General features: G+C 39.0%; 1 protein-coding gene across 1 annotated transcript; it reads left to right on the top strand.

The window, feature by feature from the left end:
- The first annotated feature begins 14,370 nt into the window (after positions 1-14,370).
- On the top strand, positions 14,371-20,690 carry LOC125440155. The gene is made up of 2 exons (XM_048509807.1): positions 14,371-15,507; positions 20,597-20,690. Exon 1 carries the CDS (start codon positions 14,667-14,669, stop codon positions 15,495-15,497), a length of 831 nt encoding a protein of 276 aa, XP_048365764.1. The 5' UTR covers positions 14,371-14,666; the 3' UTR covers positions 15,498-15,507; positions 20,597-20,690.
- The last annotated feature ends 765 nt before the right edge of the window (positions 20,691-21,455 follow it).

Genomic DNA, 21,455 nt, shown 5'->3' with positions numbered 1-21,455 from the left:
AGCTCTTCATAGCTGTACAAAGAGGTTAATTGAAGTTTAAACGCATTTCTTTCAATACAGAACTGAGGAAACCACAGAAAAGAAGGATTCTTGTAGCATAATTTTTCCTGGAAGTAATGTTGAAGGGTACTTTCAAACTGAAATAGCTTAAACTATTCTTTGAGTGCTATTAACAGATCCACTTAAGCAAGAATAGTCACACAATCTGTTATTCAACCAGAAACACTTTTACATAGTATTGTTGCTTCAGAAGGACATTAAATAATGTAACTGCCAAATATTAACAACACCAATGAAAACAGAATAGGCCCAATGGTTAGGGCACAAAATTGGTGCTTAAATACTATCACTGTGATCTCCATGGATTTTATGACATCAAACCTTGATTTTTTGGCAGTGTTTCACTTTCTTTGAGCTGGAGATAGTCACCATCACTCATACCTTTCAGGTAGGCTGGAAGAGGTGGAGCTTCCATACAAACTGCTACCAAAATAATTACTGTGTTCCTTCCAGAATCTGTGTGTGTTAGGGCAATTCAATAGCCCATATCAACTGGCTTGACAAGAACCTCGGTCAACTGGATATTGACGGAGGGCAATTTCACACATGCTGAGTAATGCACTTTCAATGCACTTTCAATTGGCTTTGGTGCTGAATTTACTGTGTGACCCGGCAAAATGCTTTGAAATATTATTCAGCTTGTGTGAAAGTGCCCTGAGATGCACTCATGACAAAGTAATTGTATGACTGCTTTAACTGCTTAATTTTTAACTTGCCCTCCCTTTATTAACTATTGGCACGTTTGTGGAAATGTGGCAAATGGGACTTGCACCCTATATAAATTCCGACTTAATGAACCAGTTGGCTAAAGTAAATGTGATGGCAGAGACCTACATTATTTATACACTTGCCTACCCAGTCATGCCTCAAACATCAGTAGCTTGTAGGGTGGATTGCAGAGAATATCCGAGCTCCTGCCAATGAGTGGTTCTGAAGTGGGAGGAGGGGTGGTCTTCTGACCAGAAGGCACCATACAGGTACATGGTAAATGAATTCTGCTATGATGCTGTAAATCTGACAGCTCCTCCCCTTCACTGGCACTCAGTAAGGGAGTCTGGGATATTTTGTGTAACCTACTCTTAAAGCCACTGCTAGTTTCAGTGGAAAAAAGAGGAGAGCTGAACCCCACCTCATCTACCTTATTTTTCTGCCGTCCAGTGATTTTAGCATTTTTCTTCCAGACCAGCTCTAGTACCAGAGGAGGTGGGCTAGAAGAAAAGTACTAAAAAGAAAAGTGCACAAGAGTGTAAGGTGCAGGATGCTTTAGCTACCTCCAAGTGACATTTTGTTAGCAATAGATGGCTCCTGATTTAAACATTTGCTGTGGGCACAGATATATGTATACCGAAATAGACAGTCTTGTCACATCTAGCTTGGTTCTAAAAGCCAGGCAGCTAATTAACTGAAAAACAAGACTTATGGTATAATTTCTGATCAACAAAAATGAAAAAGGTAAAATATAACCCAAACAGCAGCAAAGTCTACATCAGAATAAGAAAGCTGATTAGGCATGAATGCAATTAATTTGTTTATTAACTGACAGCATGATTGGTTAATTTAAATATCTATAGTTACTTGACTTTGGAAGGCATAATGAAAATTAAACTTTGAGGCATGTTGGGTGAACCAGGGACAACAGTATTTCCCATCTTTTGCTGCGCAAGGAAAACTGACTGTGGTGCCTTTAATATGTACATTTGCACTACTTGACTGCACTTCAAAAAAGTTGGTCATAAGCAAGACAGTGAAATAAATAATAAACACAACAAATTAAATTCCTGTTCAGTGTAACAGGACAAGTGTGACTGTGGACTAAGCTAAACGTTTATTTCTGTGTATTGGAATCTTGCTGATTCTCTATACTCAGCAGGGGCAGCAGCCCAGTTTAACAGTTTAACATGCAAGAGCAAAGTTACATGTCAGCATTACATTTAAACTACATCTTTATCTTGATTGGATATGATTGTAGCTCAGCCAAAATTGACACATTTAAATTACATCTCTCAAAACATTCCTGACTGCTAGCATTTCTAGTTTGCCCCTTCCTTTCTTTGAAAGGGGGTTACATTTTAAGAAAAATAATAGAAAAACTGAGTCATGAAGTGTGAACCAAGGAATTATTCCCTGCCCAAGACCATTTTGTCCTTCTAGAGTGACACTTTTAACTGACCATGGGATCACCATAACTCCCACTTAAGAACAGGACAAGTTTCTTTCTGAGCATGTGATTTAATAGGGACAGTGCAGTATAACAGCCCTAACAATAAACTTCTTCCCTTCCTCTCCCCACAACAGACACCTTGTGGGGTAGATAGGGCTGAGAGAATTCTGAGAGAAATGTGATTGGCCCAAGGTCAGCCAGCAAGTTTCATATGAAGGAATGGGGAAACAAACTTGGTTCACCAGATTAGAGTCTGCCACTCATGTGGAGGAATAGGGAATCAAACCCAGTTCTCCAGACCAGAGTCTACCACTCTTAACCACCATGCTAAGTCAGTGAATTATATGAACCACTGGTCCTTATGTCCTCATTTTTTATTTAGAAGAAGAGTTGATTTTTGTACGCCATCCTTCTCTACCATAAGGAACCTCAATGTGGTTTACAATCCCAGTCCCTTCCCCTACCTGTAGCAGGTACCTTGTGAGGTAGGTAGGGCTGAGAGAGTTCTTAAAAAACTGTGACTGGCCCAAGGACACCCAGCAGGTTTCATGTAGAGAAATGGAAAATCAAACCCGGTTCATTAGATTAGAGTCCACCAGTCTTAACTACTGACTCTTTGTTTATATGCTATTTTTCTCCCTAATGTGAACCCAAAGTAGCTTACGCCATCTCTCTCTATTCTACCCTCACAAGAAGCCTGTGAGATATGTTGGGCTGGGCACATGTGGTTGGCACCAGGTCACCAAGGGAACTTCCATGACAAAGTGGGGATTCAAACCAAATCCTAGTCTGACACTCTCACCACTATACCACATTTATAGACATCATTTCCACAGAATTTCTAAAACATGTGTAACAAATTACTTACTCTTTTTAAAAAAATGAGGATTTTTTTTGCTATTTGTATGCCATTAAATCAATTATTCGAATGTTACTCCTGATTCCAATAAAGCTGGGAACTTTGAAACTCCTGATGAACCACTTGGGAGCTACAATGAATGTGAATAATGTATTTGTTTATTTACAGCATTTTCCATAGAGAAGTATTAATAATGTACATTTCCATCAAGTCCATTATTGACCTTCCCTGCTCATACATTAGAAATTTAAAATGTATTTGAGATTCTTGCTTTCTTTGCTTGTGTAGGAAATCTCCCTAAAATGTACATCACTTTTATAGTGAGGTTTTATCTGGCAGCCATAGTTTTCATAAACATTAATAACCTTATTAAAGGTTGAATTCATGGAATTACCGGTAATACATTATCTGAGAGGCTAACCACTTTCTTTTTTCCTTACAAAACCAAAACTGTATCTGTAAAAATGAATCAGTTCTCTCACAATTTTAACTTTGGTTGGATTGTGATCCAAAAGTAGAGGTCATAAATGATATGTAGAATGAAAAATGAGTCATTTTGTTAGAGTTCTGCGTAACCTATCTTAGCTATTTTGGAATTTACCAAATATCTTAACAATTGATCAACTCTGCAGGCCCAGTTTGCTTAGTAAAGCCAGAACATGAGGGAAAAATAAAAGACATGAGAAATCATACTCTAATTAAGTCATTCATACATGTACCACTGGATACAATTCACAGAACCAATGAGGATTACCTTCCATCTTACTTCTACTCAAATAACTGGGAATAAATCTTTTATGGATTAACTCAGATCATTGGGGAATTTGCATCACGTACATTCAAAAAGGGAATGATCTTTACTGGAAAAGTACAAACTTTGATTTCTAAAGAAGGTTCAGTTCCAAAGAAAGCTCTGGCGGCATGCTCTCTGATCCATCATTTCTCATACTGACATCTATTCAAAATATACATCCTTCAATAATGCAACGTGGATAGCTCACACCTGTGGGGAGGGGGTATTATGGGGAACATAAGGAAATCCATGCTGGAGCAAACCAAGGCCCATCAAGTCCAGGAGTCCATTCACACTGTGGCCCAGCAGGTGCCTCTAGGAAGCCCATAAACAAGACAACTGCAGCAGCATTGTCCTGCCTGTTTTCCACAGCATCTAGTATAATAGACATACCTCTTTGAAACTCAAAAAGTGTGACTAAGTTGGCATTCTGTATTTTACCTCTCCACCCAAGTTACTCCTCTCTACTGGGTTTTGCATTCAAAGGCAGAATCTATGTTGACAAGCCCAGTAAGATGCTCCATCTTTTGTGTGGCATTTGAAAAATTCAATAACATGCTGAAATAGATAGTTAGGACAAGTCCTGGGCGGTACTGGATGGCATGTTATTTGAACAGTTTTCTTTTGGGGGGCCCTGCCAGGTTGCCTCAAAGTGGTAAGCTGATGTGGCTATTCCATGGCATAGATTATGAGCTGGTGGATACCACTGGCTGAGGACACAACAGAAGGGCCAGCTACTGAGTTAGCATACCTATGAACTGAATTAGATAAGGTAGCACAGCTATCTTGGCTCCCAGCAGACAAGCAAGCCACCTTGAGAGAGCTTGTTTTCAATGCTAGAAGGGCCAGAAAAATCAATTTATGTAAACTTCAGTCTTTCCCCCCTCCCTACTCCTGTTCCCCAGATTGATACTCACTGGTTTGTCTCTTCCATTCAAGTCATACTGTACCTAGGCATTTGTGATAAGGCTGTATCAGGTGACAGTTCTGTTGGCCTTCTTTGGGAACTTGCACGTCATCACCTTGTAAGCAGAGTGTAAAAGAGACCAATCAGGAAGGGTGTTGCAGATGCAGGATGTTATCTTTACTGCAGCATGGATGGCAATCAGGCTGAGGCTATCTGAGGTCGTTTCCCCACTTACCTGCTGCTGTGCGCTACTCTCCCCAAGTAGCGTGGGGTCCCCCGGCACTCCCCACTACAGGGGCGGCGACAACGCAGCCGCCCCGATGCTGCCACTGTCGCACCCCCTCAGCGCGCATCATTCCTGGCGTTCCTCAAAACGGCGCCTTTTGATGGGGAAGTCCGGGAGCACGCCAGAAATGACGCGCGCTGAGAGTAGCGCGCAGCAAAGGGTGGTCGAGGTAAGTGGGGAAATGACCTAAAAGACAGATCAGAAAAGAGAGGACCAAGCTGTAATTGTGAGCAGAAAAGGCCATTTGTCCAGTGCAGGCCTTGCAGGATTTCGTAGCGTTCCAAGACCAGAGGGCAAAGCTGCTGTTCTGGCACACCAGCAACAGGCCCCTTACCAGGTACTAGTTTTGGACAATGGTGAAGAAAGGGTTGGCTGGCCTTGGGACCCAACCCCATCTTTTGGGCATGCAGTCCTTTCTCATTGGTGGCAACCTTCTTGGGTGGCAGGGATGGCATAATTAGGTCAATTGGCAGATGGCTTTCTTCAGCTTTCAGGGCATATACCTGAGGCACTCCTGTTCCATCATCCATAGGAAGCTGCCTGGCCATTCATGACATTCTAGCAGTAAGCCGACCAAGAACTAGCTGAGGCAGAGGAATAGGGAAATCTGCCCTTTTTATTTTAATACGGATAGTGTCTTATCTTGGCAGCACACCTTTAGGAAGAGATGAAGTGGCTTGAATATTTGCTCAAAGGATTTTTTTTTCTGTTGAAGACACAAGTTTTTATTTTCTGGGCCCTGACCAATAACATGATGAGACGTGAAAACTTTTAGTTTTATCAGGTTGTCACATAGCCTACTTCACAGAGATATTGTGAGGATAAAATGGAGGAGAGGAGAACAATGTAAGTTGTTCTGAGTCCCCAAATCATAGGGTACAAATGAACTTAAAAAATAATCCATGAAGGCATTTCAAGTGAATAAATTTGACAGGAATCTAGCATAGGCTGTGATCCAAACCAAAATGAAGACGTTTAAGTCCTATTGATTTCAATGGGAGAATTCAAAATTAACCTAAGTTTTTTTTCCTATTGGAAATCAATGAGACATAACAGTGTTTGGTGGGATGACATCCATAGCTTTTATGTGCAGTTGCATCTAAAGTAGAATACCACCTCTGATATTTCTTTTAATCATTTTTGTACAGCGGGCTGATATTTTTAGACAATAAGTTCCTAAATTCAGAGGCCTGTAAAGTCCCTGGCTCTATGACTGGAGCTGGATGATTGGTATGCATTGCCCACTCCTTTGAAGGAATTCAGAGTATAGTCAATCCCTTGAGCATTTCACCTCCTCCTCAGCTTCCTCTGGCTGCTACTGATTAATTGTTAGACTGAATATGCGGGAACCAAGTCATTAATTATGTCTAAAAGGGAATAATTCTGGAATGCTTTCTATAGTGAGATGATATTGCTTGCATTATTAATGACTTTCTGTACTGGTTGTCACATGCATACAAATACTAAAGGACATTTCCCCCATTTTGGAACTTAAAAAATAGACTTTCTTGGAATCCTGTGTTTAAAAATCTTGTGCCCTGATCCAGAGAACTATGCACATTGCCTGTTGGGCGAATCGGTTTGCATTGTTTAAGTGGCATATGTTTTTGAAATTATTATTACTGTTGCTGTTATTGTTATTATTATTTGATTTAATATCCCACTGTTCTTGCTGAAGTGGGCTCAGAGTGGCTAAATTACTTATTGAATTTTAGGAATCTGAAGGCCTAGTCCTGTGCATTATATTCAACATTTTACGTAGTTTTATTATTAGCGCCTCTTTTCCATAAATGCTAAAAAAATGATCTGGATAATTTGTTATGCCGTTACTCTGGTTAAAGAGCCTAGGTGATTTTGATATATAGCGGGTGTCATGGTCAAGTAAATTTGACACAATTCCTTGATTTAATCTCTTCACTCATCTGGGCAGATGTTGTCAGCCAAACCTATGTTCTTGGGCTTTTTTTTCAACTCAGCAGCTGCCCATGGCTTTGGCCAGAAATGGTGCCAAGCCAACACACCTTGAAGAGCTGCTGGGACCAAATGGCTCTGGTGGGAACCACTAAAACTGACCCCCCTTTCTGTGCATCCTTGTCCTGCAAGCTAGGAAGGGTATGCAGGAGGTCCATGGTATTGTCACTCTCAGCCCACTGCTGCTGGGGGAGGTGTAAAGATGATGGGGGTGGCTGTGAGTATGGGTGGTGAATGGATTCCAAGAAGTGAAAGGAGGCACAAGCAGTTTGGAACTATACAGGTCAGTGGGTGGGGAGGGAGGGGTCTTTACCTTAAACCTCCCCAAACCTGGAATCTGCCCTGTCTCTGTCCTTCCCTTCCACAGATAAGGATATCAGGTTTCTTTTCTTGGTTACTGCCCATCAGAAACAATCTGTTACTTCCCTTCACATCATATCATTGGCTGTTGTAGAACAAATAATTGCATATGCATTTGTACTTTGTTTCCCGTCATGTAGAATACAGGAATGAGCAGCTATCCATTAGAACCTCTGATTTTCAGCCCCTCCAAATCCCTTACATGTTGGCTTGGATTTAATAATCCTGAAGGCTTGGGATTATAGTTGCTAAACTTGCTTAGAAGTCCAAAACATTAACATTGCTAAAATATATTGGGGACTGCTAGTGGCTTGATGGTCAAGCATCTATTTTGCATCTACAGGGTCCTAGGTTCAATCGCCAGCAACTCTATTTTAAAAAGATCAGCTAATAAGTGGGCAGGGGCTATAGCTCAGAGGAAGAGACTCTATTTTGCAGACAGAAGGTCTCAGGTTCAATCCTTGGCATTTCCAGTTAAAAGGACCAGGCAGTAGATGATGTGAAACTGTGGAGAGCTGCCAGTATGGGTAGACAACACTAACTTTGATAGACCAATAATCAGGATAAGGAAGATTTATATGTTTATGTATAACGTGATTAAAAGAGATTGCAAACATTTTATTGTGTAGTGGATCCTGCATATATGAGTAGGCAGTTACTGCTCTCAAGCCCAGTATCTATATTTCCTCTGCAGCTGAAACACTAGTGTTTGATGAAAACCCACAGGTTGTGGTTTGCAAACTATGGGGAGGTGGGTATGTATTCATGTTTAGCTCAATAAGGCACATTTATTCATGCTGATTTACTGCCCATACTCTGGCCGCTTCTGCATGGCCCAAAAATAGCGCCTCAGGGACAGTAAAAACACAATCGCTGGGGCACTGTTTGCACAGCTGCCGCTGCTGCAGTACAGCAGCACTGTGCTCACCCCCCCCCCCAGCGCAAAAACACTATTTTCAAAAGACACTGCATGAGCGAGTTTTTTGAAAAGCGGCATCTTCGTGCCAGTGCGGTGCGAAGGGCACTGATATGAGAGTGCCACTTTCAGGCGCTGCCTGTTTGCATGTGCTGTTTACCTTGTCTTCTCTCTGAGACCCTGGAGGGAGAAGGGACACACCCATGCTGCCCTCCAACCCCCGTGGGTCAGAGGGCAGTGAGCGCATGTCACTTCCTCCCTCTGGAGTCTCGGAGGGAAGGCAAGGTAAACAACACACGCAGACCATGTTGTTGAGCCGCCTCTGCGGTGTGCAGCAGCTTTGGCACTGCCTGCACAAGACCGTGTGAATGGTCTTGTGCTGCCACTGACATTAATTATGCCAGTGGACAACCGCTTCTGCCACCGTACAGAAACTGCCTCTCCCACACTTCCATAGGCACACCCGTTCCTTCCCAGCCTGAATGTATGTGTTGCATGTATAACACATAACAATGAGGCAAACCCAGGGAGTGGGGTGCAGTCTCCACATTTTTTGTCTTCAGATGGATCTTGTAGCAATGTCAATTGGAAAAAAAAGCCTTCTGGCAGAAGTCAGGAAATGCCAATGAGACAAAAGCAGTTAAGCCTCTCCTGGCTTGAAGACAAAGACATCTCCCCATGTTGCCTTTTACATGATATGCAAACACTGATCGTTACTGCAATTCAGACATTAACTGCCCTGTGGCAGCTTGGAACCTTTGATTCAAATCTTCCTATTGATTCAGATCTTCCCATTGTCCAAAGTTCCTGCTGAATATATGACTCAGTCAGGTCTCCTGTTTTATCACTCTGAATTATAATTCAATCAATACCTTTCCTTTCCTTCATTAATAACGTTCCTTCCCTTCACTCCTAATTCAATAACACTTGCAGTTCTATAGTCTTTTCCCAATACTTCACTCAATGCCTAAATTGTTTTTTATCCTCTGTTGTTTCCTGAAAAGAATTCAGATTGTCCTACTAGCGTATAGTACAACTGGCCTGGCTTTAAATCTAATAATTTGTGTCTGATCTTGGCTACAACATGGACTGCAATTCAAGATCCCATCTGATTTCTGTGCAGACTTGGAAAGGTATATCTTTGTTCTCCATCTTGATCTGTCTCCCTTTGTTTCTGAGACTACACTGACCACACAGAGAGATGGCATTTTGCTCCTCTCTGCTATTTAGGACTCATAGCACCCATGACTCTTATCTTTGGAAGACAGATACTGATGAAATTGCCACAAACTGATGTCCCATGCAAAGATGCATCCCTACACCATTGTGATGAGAACACAATGTAGCCAAGATCACAAAGAAACAATATGTTGACCAACACAGGTATGTTGTCAGACCGACCTATGGTGGGTTAAGGAAACCCTGTTTGGAGGACAGTGGTGTCTTTATTCATCCCTTGGGGGTACCTAGCAATGCAGTGCCAAAATGGGGAGGCAATTCTTTGTATTTGCTTAGTATACCTACAAGGAGAAAGAACTATGTCTGGACTTGTCTCTCTGCAAATCAACCTTGCATAATGTCTCTCCCATACCCTTCATGACAGGATTAAGTGAACACAAAGCCCTCATCCTGGAAACAGTTCTCATCTCCATCCCTGGACCATACTCGCCTGTGAAGACAATGGATGTTAATGTGCTTGCCTGTCCAGTGTTATACTAACCCAATGCTTCTTCCTCTGACTAATACCTTTAATGACCACTTTTTTGCATTGTCATTGTTTTACAGCTGTGAGTTCATCAGCTAATTCCCCCTTGGAGGCATTCCTGAGCTTGGAATATCAAGATGATGTCTCAACCATTATATCAACGACCCAACCATTAAGGTTGATGTCTTCCTCTTGTCTTTCCCCAGAAAGGCAGGACTCTTCTTTGTCCTGGAAGATTAAGGGTCACTCTGCATAACCTGGAAGATCTCTTTCCCCCCCTCATCCAATAGCCAATATATCTGGACACCTCTCTGTCTGTGATATTGCTCCACAATACATTGTTCTTCCAGAGTTAAGTGTGGGTTGCTCAGTTCTGTTAATCAGACCATTCTGCTCCAAGATCAGGTGGCTATAACCCTTACTCCCCAATTTCTTCATCTATTCCAGACCTATCTCCTCATAGCTGCTTATATCCTATGATTGTATGTGTGTTCTGCTGCATAGATTTTATTGTGTGCTTGTGTACACCAATTATCCCTTAATAAAAATGGGTAAACTTTATTCACTCTCCTGTGAGTTTCTTATAAAATCTGACTCCCATATAAATATGCAATCAACGTCTGGAGTTTGCCTCATCTTTTGCTAAGCCAAGAGTTTACTCTAGCGCAGTGGTGGCGAACCTTTGGCACTCCAGATGTTAAGAACTACAATTCCCATCAGCCCCTGCCAGCAAGGCCAATTGGCATGCTGATTCCCCACTCTAGCTGATTCCCCACTCTAAATGGGAGAGACTTTCCAACAATTCGGATAACAGGCAAGGCAGAGTAGTGCCTTTCAAAGCAGAATACATGATTCTTGTAAATAACAGTCAACATTAAAACAAACTCCCATTGTCCTTCTATACTGAATCATATCAAGTCACTCATATAAATGGCACAATGACTACAGTGCAGAGAGGAAGCTGCAAAATCACATGCAGCATGTCTCACATTGAACCACTTCATAACACTCTGACTCTCAGATCAGTTGTTGATGATGATTTCATCCACAGTGACAATGTCACCCTTCTGACAGTACCATTGTATACAATCCAGAAACACTGTCAGGTCCAAAAACAACAACAAAACCACAGTTACCCATAAGGGACCAGTTGCCATGCTCCCAGTTAATTACAGGATTATGTCAACAGATATATTGGGGATTTCGACTGTATCTGTGCAGATAGGGTTAGGATTCATTTATGCAGTTTGTTTCCTGTTTAAAAAAATCTGTTTGTATGTGTTTTGTGTATACACACATACTAGGGTTATTATAGGTATTGGGATGTTTAAAGTTGCTGTGTTTGTGTTCATGGGTACAATTTCATATCTGGGGGTAAAGGAGAGATGTGGTGTTTTGACAGCTTTATTCCTTTGACAGTTCTGTTCTCTTCAGGACTTTGTGTGGGCAGGAACAGGAAGAAAGGAAGTTGTATTTACTGTATCTCCAGACAAAGAAAGAACTGGACTTATTAAACTGTGCTTCTGTCTGAAACCATGCTGGATACCCAGCATCAAAGACACAACTTGATGGTAAATGCAAGGATAGCAGAAATTTTAAATACTGTATTCTTGTTAAACATATTGTTTGGAACAAAATTGAAATAATTATATGTCCAGGAGATTCTATGTTAGGGTCGCTAAAACTTTGTAAAACAAATTGTAGACAACTACAGCTAATTAAGAAGAACATGAAACATTGCCTTTGAATCAGAAATAAGTTACATGTGTATGTAAAAACACTTTTTACAATGAAAGCTTTTCAGCCTGGCTATTTTGCAACCTCATGGAAATAGCTACGGTCAGAAGCACTTTACAAATGATTTACCAATGCATACCCAAACCCCCCAAAGTCAGTCTGATAGCTTATTCACAGAGATTTTCAGACATGGTTAATTAAAGGAGTCCTTTCAAAGATACTAACCTCCCATTGTATTGTTCTTTTTAAGTAATTTACAAAGATTTGATGCAACTAACTGGAAGTTTCTCATGTGCAAACCGCCTTGAAATGAAAGTGCAGTTTTCAGTAAGGCATCTGTGAGAGATGCTCCCAGTGCACTGTAAGGGATGTAGGATAGTGGTAGAAAGTGCCATTGAGTCACAGGTGATATATGGTGACTTCAAGGTTTTCAAGGTAAGATATATTCATGGTGTTTTTGCCATTGCCTTCCTTTCCATGAGACAAAAGCAGTATTTCTTGGGGATCTCCCATCCAACTACTATCCAACTCTGTTTAACTTCCAAGATCTGAAAAGGCTGAACTAGCCTGAGCCACCCTGGCTAGGAATATGTTTCTTTAGCTAAACTTAAGAATGCTTTACCATTTCAGTTTTACAGCTTAGAGAGTTCATACTTTTCTAGCATATATATTTGTCCCAACTTGGGACTTGGGATTGTTTATACCCACCTTCCTCCCTTGCAACCTGCCAGCCACAGTTACCAGTGCCTGTGGGGAGGGGGGAAGTGTTGGGGCTGTAGGTGGCATCAGCAAGCAGTTTGGGGCATGGAGAAGGAGGTCAGCCATCACAATTTTATCTGTGCTGGGAGGCGAGAGATGGGGTGAGTCAGAGAGAGAATGAGAGGAGGGGCTGCGCAAGGGAGAGGAGAAGCTGTCATCCGCTGGGAAGGGCCACCTGAAGAGTAAATTTGCCTGACAATGGCTTCAGCCTTCTGAGGCTAGTCAGGCTTGCAAGCTGCCAGCAAGGCCTCAGCATCTGAGGGTGGTGCTGAGGCAGGCCATGGGGAGATAGTGTAGGAGGGGCCTTGAGGGACAGAGCAGATGGCCAATCCAGACCCTGAGGGAAGGGTTAGGACTGGAGGTATCCTAGCGAGCCTGGCTGGACCAGGTGAGGTGGAGCCATCTCTTTAAAGAAGGGTGAAGTCAGCAAAACTGGGAAGGGAAATGGATAGAGAAGACTCTCCTGCAAGCTGGGGAATCTTCCAACCCAGGAAGGAGAGAGATCTGAAACATCTTCCACTCCTCCTCTGTCTGAGGCTGAGACCCTAACCTAAACCTGGAACCTCTGGAGGCTGCAGGGGGAAGAAAGGAGGGAGGAGCTGCCCATGAAGAGCACCTCACAATATTCTAAAAGTGGAATTGTAGGACTATGACTACAATTCATAGCCATAGTCCTATGAATTAGTATACCCATTTAATTTACTGGATTAGACTGATCACTAAAATATCATTAAAATGGCTAAAATATCTATTAAAGGTCCCAAACATACTTTCTTCTACCCAAATGTCAGCAACTACATTACACATGATGGCTTTGAAAAATCCATTTAAAAATCTCTGTCACTTTTCAAGTGTGACAAATCCTGATTTATAAGGTTCTACAGGCTGGATGAGTTGATGATTGAGCTATCCTTATAGGATTTACCTTTCATCCATTGCATCCTGTAGAAAAAGAGCGTTAGTGTTTAATCAATAGATCCACGTAACGCAGATTTTTTAAAATAGATAGCTATGCTCAGTTTAGTTGAACTTACAGTTCAATTTTAAAAACACTTTCCTGGGAGTAAGCCTCACTGAATCATGTGAGTAGGATTTTGACTATACCTGTTCTGGATTGCTGTCTCCCTGTGCTAAGTGTTAAATTTGCCCCAGCAACTTAATCTTAGGACAAATTAAAAGGAATCTCCTTTTTCCTAACATATAGTAGGAAGAATATCAGAGTAAGATGAGGTCCCAGTAAACTGGTATTTAGTTTGTATCTTGAAACAATTATTTGTGGGGACTTCCGGTTTGGGAGAAGAAGCGGCGGCAGCACCTTTTGGAGGCTGCTGAACTCTACACCCTTCACCGCGGCGAACCCCTAAGTTATTGGGGGGGTAGGAGACTTCAAGGAGCTGGAAGAAATCCTGCCCACGCCGAACCCTGTTTGAGGGGAGTCCGTGAGTTGAAAATCCGTAATTGGGAGCCTGAACGGACGGGAAAGCTCGCGGAGACGGTTGGGGAAGGGTGGAGGAGTGGGGGAAGAGCAGCCTTCCCCCTTTGAAGCAACGTAACCAAACCCTAGAGTCTTTACTATTTTCAACTTTGCAGTAATAGACACTGTGTTTAGTGAAATCTGTACTACAAAAGAGCACAAATTCTTCTAAATGTTACCACCTCTATATGAGGAAATAAAGCTACAAAACGGAACGGGAGACTACGAAATTAGAGGGGAGAAATAACAGGAGAAGGGACCCCCGGTAATTCGAAGAAGAGCGAAACTTAATTGAATACACCGAGAGGGGCCAGGAGACAGAAACCTCCCAAATAAATAAGGAGATAAGAAGCAGTCACCGATATAACAAGAAAAGGGAAAATAAAACTTTACCGCTTTAAGGACAGGAGACGAGACGAGTGAATGGGTGGAGTGAACGGAGGAGGATCCGCGGTGAAGCGCAAGGAAGTGGCTGCAAAACCATAGAGAGGCGAATTAGCCGCTCTGGCACGCGAAAGAGAACGGGATATAAACAAAGCAGTTTGAAAGCAGGAAGTATTAAAGGAGCACTTAAAAAAGAGTGTACTGTGTGAAAAGATGTGTGGCTGAAGTAATAAGTTAAAGGTGAAGACAGTCTAGACCAGCCTCATTTTTACCAAGTGCTGAGTGAGAAAATAAATGGCGACCGGTAGAGGAAAGACGCAAGCGAAAGAGAAAGGAGGTGTAATTGAGGAAATAACAGGTGGCAGGAGGGGATCGGAATCGGCCCCGAAAATGGAGACACTGTATGATATGATTTCTGCTATGCAACAGAATATTGTGACGCTACAACAAGATATGCAAAGTAACTTTAAGGAAATTAAACAAGAAATAGCGCAAGTTAAAAAACTGGAAGAAGCGGTCCTAGCTACAAAGCAAGACTTGACGGAAGTTAAAGAACAAATGGTTACAATAGGAGAAAGAATGGATGAAAAAGATAAACGTATAGAAGCTTTGGAGGAGAAAATAATGTTAATGGAGTTAAGAAGCAAAGAAAAAAATATACGGATTAGAGGATTAAAAGAAGAAAGATCAGAAGAACTGGAAAAGAGGATAATAGCTGAATTGGCCAAGTTTATTGAGTATGATGCTGAAGAATTAGAAGCAGAAATAGACTCAATTTTCAGAGTCAACTCAAAATTTGCCAGAGAGAATAATGTTCCCAGGGACATCATTGTGACCTTTCTCAAAAAAGAAACAAGGGACGCGCTACTAAGAGAACAAGCAAAGCAGAAATTGAGAATTGAGAATCAAGAATTGACATTGTTAAAAGAAATACCGATTGCCATACGGAGAAGACGGAAAAAATATACCCCCCTGACTGAAACCCTCAAGAAGAAGAACATTCTCTACCGATGGGAAGTGATAGAAGGACTATCCTTCACTTACAAAAGTAAAAATTGGACTATAAATACTGAAGAGAAAATGAAGGACTTCATGCAGAAGAATAAAAAAGAACTGACAAAATGAGACATAGAATGTTGGTAAATTAAGATGTATATATAGTTTATATAGAGAAATTAATTCTTTGCCATTTTTAAAGTTTATGTATGCTTAGACAATACCTTAACATAAATAAGAATTATACCAAGTAGATAATTTAAGTTGATTAATTTAAGTTGATTAAACTAGAATGAAATATATAAGGAACTAGCCCCCCTATATTCTTTATGGTGGGTATGTATTTATATATGTATAAGAGAAATATTTGATTATAGTTAGGTAGAAGTCTACATACATGGGTAAATTATTTGTTGTAATTAGAAAATATTAAGATAATATGTGGACAACAATCAGATTTGTAGTAGAGTTATATTAATTAGATAAATCAAGTTGATAGTTGATAAGATGAAAAAGAAGGAAATATATACATTGAACCACCCCTTATCTCACCTAGAGGGTATATAAACATGCACATTAAAAAAATATATAGACTAGGATATAGGACTATTAGATTTATGTATATTTACAAAATGAATTGAATGAATGGATTAATGAAGGTTGGTACGGATGTGCATGGGTAAATAATATTGTAAATAAGGAAGTATAAAAATGTATATAGAGAGAGATAGGTATGTATATGTGTAACTCTGTATATGTATATATGTAGTTATTATAGGGGATTCTATGGTTTGGTTTCGTACCCACAATTTCGAAAGGAAAGGAAAACAGAAAGAAAAAAGGGGGGGGAAAGGGAACATGATAAGTTGAAGTATATTTATGGTTTTGAACTTAAAGATAGACATGAGGAGTAAATAATAAAGAATAGGTAAACATATCAGGATATAAGAAAGATGGTATTAAAATTGTAAATAGATTGAAGAGATGGTAAAGATATCGGCAAAGAGAACCAAAGAGACAAAAGACAATACTGTCTTCATCACAATAAGACGTTAAAATAATGAATTTGAAGATTCTAGTAAACAATATTAATGGATTAAACATACCACAAAAACGTAGGGCATTTTTCCAATTCCTGTACAAACAAAGGTGTGATATAATATGCATTCAAGAAACGCATATTAAAAAAAAGGATGAAGAACTTATCAAAAGGAAATCGCTTGGGGAACTTTTTCATGTTGCACATAAGAAAAAAAAGAGGGGAATAGCGTTATATGTTAAGCAACATCTAAAACCGATATTAAAATTAGAAGACCCTCAAGCAAGATATATTGGAGTGGAAATAAATGTGACAGGGGAGAAAATATTGCTGCTAGGGATATATGCACCTAATGAAAAAAAGCAACAATACTATAAAAACCTAACAAGAGTATTAGCAGCCTACCACTATGAAAAGGTGGTTTGCATGGGAGACTTTAATGGGATAGTCGACCCACAGAAAGACAGAACAGCGGCTAAAAATTTAAGGAAAAGAAAAGGGGTAAATAAAACCAACTCAGTAAAGTTACCTCAAGCTTTTTTCGGCATGATGGAAAGCTACCATCTAAAAGATGTGTGGAGGGAAAAATGGGGTGAGGCTAAAGATTACACCTTTTACTCATATAGACACAATTCTGCCACCCGAATAGACATGATTTGGACATCCCCACAATTAGTGACTAAAACTAAGGATATTTCCCTATTACCGAAAATTTTCTCTGATCATAACCCGATTTTATGGCAATTAGAATTTAATGCGAATTCATGGACATGGAAATTGAATGATTAGATTTTGGAAAATAAAGAAGTAGAAGAAGAATGTAGGAAAAACATAATAGAATATTTCCAATTTAATGAAGGAACAGTAGATGATGAGAAAATTATCTGGGATGCCCACAAAGCTTTCATCAGAGGAATTTTCGGTAATAAAAAGAAAGAAGCAAACTTAGGAAAAAAAAAAGAAGAAAGACAAAAAGAGCTAATGAAAGAACTTACATCCCTGGAACAGCAACAACGACAACAACCAAGAAATAAGAAGATAACAAACCAAATTAAAATATTAAGAGATTTATTACACGACCAATGGCAATTAGAAGCCTTAAATAAACTAAAACGAGATAAACAAAAACAATTTTACAATGCGAAAAATGTAGGAAAATGGATTGGCATTAAAATAAAACAGGAAAAAGAAAGAAAGATAATAACCAAATTAAAAGAAGGAGAACATTACTTGACAGATCAAAAAATGATAATAGAAAAATAAATAAATATTATTCAGATCTATATAAACAAGGACAACAAAATGAATTAGAAATGGGAAAATACATACTGAATAATGTAAAAGGTAGAATAGAAAAATCACATCTAGATGAATTAAATAAAACCTTCGATGTGGGAAGAAATCAGGAGTGCAATAATGAAGGCAAAAAAGAATAAGACCCTGGACCAGGCGGCTATACAGCCCAATACTATAAATTATTTCAAGATATCCTGGTACCCAAATTAACAGAAGTCATAAACAACGCTTGCATTGACAGCTCAAATGCCAGAGACATGGGAAACAAGCTAACATCAGTCTATTACCAAAAACATCCGATGAGAACTTAACAGTAGGTGGTTTTAGACCGATATCACTACTCAATACAGATTATAAAATCTTTGCAACAGTGTTGGCGCAGAGATTGCAGAATGTGGTACAACAATATATTAAAAAAAAGATCAGAAGCTAAGGATTCATTAGGGAGAATGAAGTTATCACCGACAAGCATTAATAGAGCAGTGATAAATATACCATCGAATTCGCTGAACTGGAACCCTAGCAACCAGAAAGCAGCAGCAGCTCTTATCTTCGTTGAGTGCTGAAAAGCGTTTGAGCAACATCAGTTTGGCAATTCATGAAACGCGATGTTACAACAAATGGGCCTGCACCAAAGGAAGGCTTTGTAAATTCTGTAAGTAGTTAGTATATAATCTCTACAAAAAGCTAATATAATTATAAATGGAATAAGATCGAAAGAAATACAGATACAAAAGGTACGCTGACACAGGATTGCCCGGCTATCGCCATTTTGGTACGATATTTAACCTGGTTGCTGAGGTGTTGTACTAGTGCCGGAAAAACTAAAGAATTTGCAGGTAATTGCTATAAAAGGACTAAGGATTAAAAAAACAAATATAAAATTCGGGCATACGCCGATGATTTTAGTACTTGCTTTATTGTGATCCAATGCAGAACTTAATACAAAACCATTAATACAGTGATGGAACAAATTTGTGGACAACAAAGCAGGATTTATCTTAAAGCAGGAAAAAAGACAAAATTGCTTGGCCTTTAACTTTAACAGTGAAAAAAAGAAAAAAAAGAAAATAACCCTAGAAAGCTAATTCATACAGAAGTGGAGAAAGAGAGGTAGAAATACCTTGGGATAGAGATTGAAAATAATAATAACTAATTATTTAATAATAATTATAAGAAAAATGGGATGGAAATAAAAAAAGATCTGGTTAAAATGGAACAACTTACTCCATCTCATTTACAGGAAAAATCGAAAATGATAAAAACCATGGTTCTGCGGAAGAGTAATGTACTTTATTTCGAACTGGTGACTCTGATATATATAGTTCCAAAAACAATCACAGGAATGGAAAAAAAAGATCTATTGAATTTTGTTTGGAATCAAAAGACATGCATCGTATCAAGTATGTATCGTTAATAAGAAAATAAAAAGAAAGCGAGGGCTTGCCTGTCATCCAGAGATCCTCTCAAGCGTACTCATGATGCTGCAGCGATTCGCTTGATAGCACGGGTTCGAAAGATTGGATCAATTTAGATAAGGAAGAACTTTTGGAAATAGAGGGCTACAACATCAGGGCAGTACTGGCATGAATATCTCTTGGCCCACAAGAAAAGAAAAAAAGATAGGACTTTCTAATAATCATATATTTAGGAGAGCATTGCTAACGGTATGTAGGAAAAATACAAATATTTCATATTATAATGAAATTTACCTTTACTGTGGTTGTCAAGAACCGAAGGTTGTTTAAATATTCAAAAGACAATAGCAACAAACCTTGGAAACTGACATACCTTGACACCCTAACTTGGACACAAGACAACACACACGACTTAAAGAAAGACAAGAGATAATAATTGGACAAGAAATGTGTCATTGGTTTACTTATCATCAAATACAATCACAATACAGGAAGGACATGATGGAATGGACAATTAACAAAAAACCAACCGAGTTAGACAAAATATTACTGTTAGAATCAAACAAAAGACTCTCCAAATTATACAAGCTATTAGTGAATCTACAGACGGAGAAAGAAAATGTAACAGATGTTATGGTAAAATGGGCACAGGATATAAAAAAACCAATAGCATATGAAGATTGGGAATTTAGCTGGAAAATAAATGCAAAGTTTTCAGCGAGCCTAGAATTGAGGGAGAATTATCTTAAATTATACCACCGATGGTACATAACCCCAATTCAATTGGCAAAAAATAAATAAAAACACCAATGTGAAATGTTGGCACTGTCATAAAGAAGAAGGAAATATGATGCATATGTGGTGGTTTTGTCCAAAAATTCAAAAATTAAAAATTTTAGCTGCGATAATACATGAAAATATATAAAAAGAAAAAATAATGAAAAACCACACAAATAGATTCTTTGGTGAATTCAGAAAATATATTTATTGAATATAGGAATAATAGTGGAAGGATTCTAAAATAAATATAGAACTGTTCTTATACATGACTACGGCAGCAAAAGTCCTGATAGCCAAAAAAACTGGAAGTTGGAGAGGGTCACCTAAACAAAGAGAAGAATGGTTATCTAAAATAGCGGACCATGAATGGATATAGATAGGCTATCAGTCAAAATTAAGGTGGAGCTATCTTGGGAAATAGAATCTCTGAGAGGACATTTTGGAAAAGATTATCCTTCAAAGTTTTATTGAAAAGGATAAGAAAACAAATATTTAGTAAAAAAATTAAAGTGCTTCTACAAGAGAACTGGAAAAGTAAATGTGTAGTAATATAATAAAAAAAAATGCTATAATATTGTATATTGAACTTAGGATTAAATACACTCAATTTAGGAAAGAAGTGCATACTATTTAATAAGTGCATAATAACTCTTTATTAAAGTATATATTGTTTTTTTTCACTGTTTAATTCTCAGATCCAGCTAAACCAATGCGGAAGTTAAAGTTGTAAAGAGAGAAGGAACTAACCAAGCATTTTGTTTATAGACCTGGAAAAGTTGCTTGGTAGAAACAACGTTAATTTTCTTTGTACAAACATAATTGGAATGTAATTGTTTATTTATGTGTATACTTAATTTTTTTAAACAATAAAGTTTGTGAAAACTCAAAAAAAAAAAAGAAACAATTATTTGTGGATAATTAATTTCTTCGATGCTGTTGAGCCTATGCTGATTTGTTTGTTTGTTCGTTTGTTCGTTCATTCGTTCATTTTTACCTTGACTGTTGCTTCCAGTTTTTATGATTTGAAACAAGCCGTTTTAGGAATTACTCCAATCTGCATTCTCTGGAAGAGCCTCATCTAGATTAAAAACAAATATAGCCATCATGACTGACTCAGAATGTGCAGAATTTCACATGACTACAGTTTCAAATGAGATTAGGGATGCTTGAATAGCAAGTTGTGAGCAGGAAGCAATTATTCAACAGACTATTTGGTTATTTGGGAGAAATTCACAGCTGTTTATCAGGTTACCTTTTGCGTATACAAACAGTACAACCAGTGCAACTGCATTATTTCACATATACACATTCTCACACTGGTCTAATTCCCCTCTGCAGCAGACTTGTCATTGCTGATTGGTAGCAGATCACACAAATAAGCAGTAAGCGAATTAATCAGTTGTTAGTAGCATAAGCAAATTATACTGATATTGCAGAAACAATATAGAAATGAAGCTTTGTATTAATTGAGAATCCTGCAGTAGGTTTTTAAGAAACTGTTATCACATTAAGAGCAAGAATTTACATTTATGCAAGCCTATAATTCTGCACATA

Source organism: Sphaerodactylus townsendi, linkage group LG10 (assembly GCF_021028975.2).
Source record: "Sphaerodactylus townsendi isolate TG3544 linkage group LG10, MPM_Stown_v2.3, whole genome shotgun sequence".
Classification (NCBI taxonomy): domain Eukaryota; kingdom Metazoa; phylum Chordata; class Lepidosauria; order Squamata; family Sphaerodactylidae; genus Sphaerodactylus; species Sphaerodactylus townsendi.
The sequence above is the reverse complement of the archived record's forward strand: the minus strand, read 5'-3'. Positions and strand labels throughout refer to the sequence as shown.

Bases quoted from the DNA above. Each gene is read 5' to 3' on its own strand.
- LOC125440155 (XM_048509807.1), top strand. From the start codon at position 14,667: ATGGCGACCGGTAGAGGAAAGACGCAAGCGAAAGAGAAAGGAGGTGTA.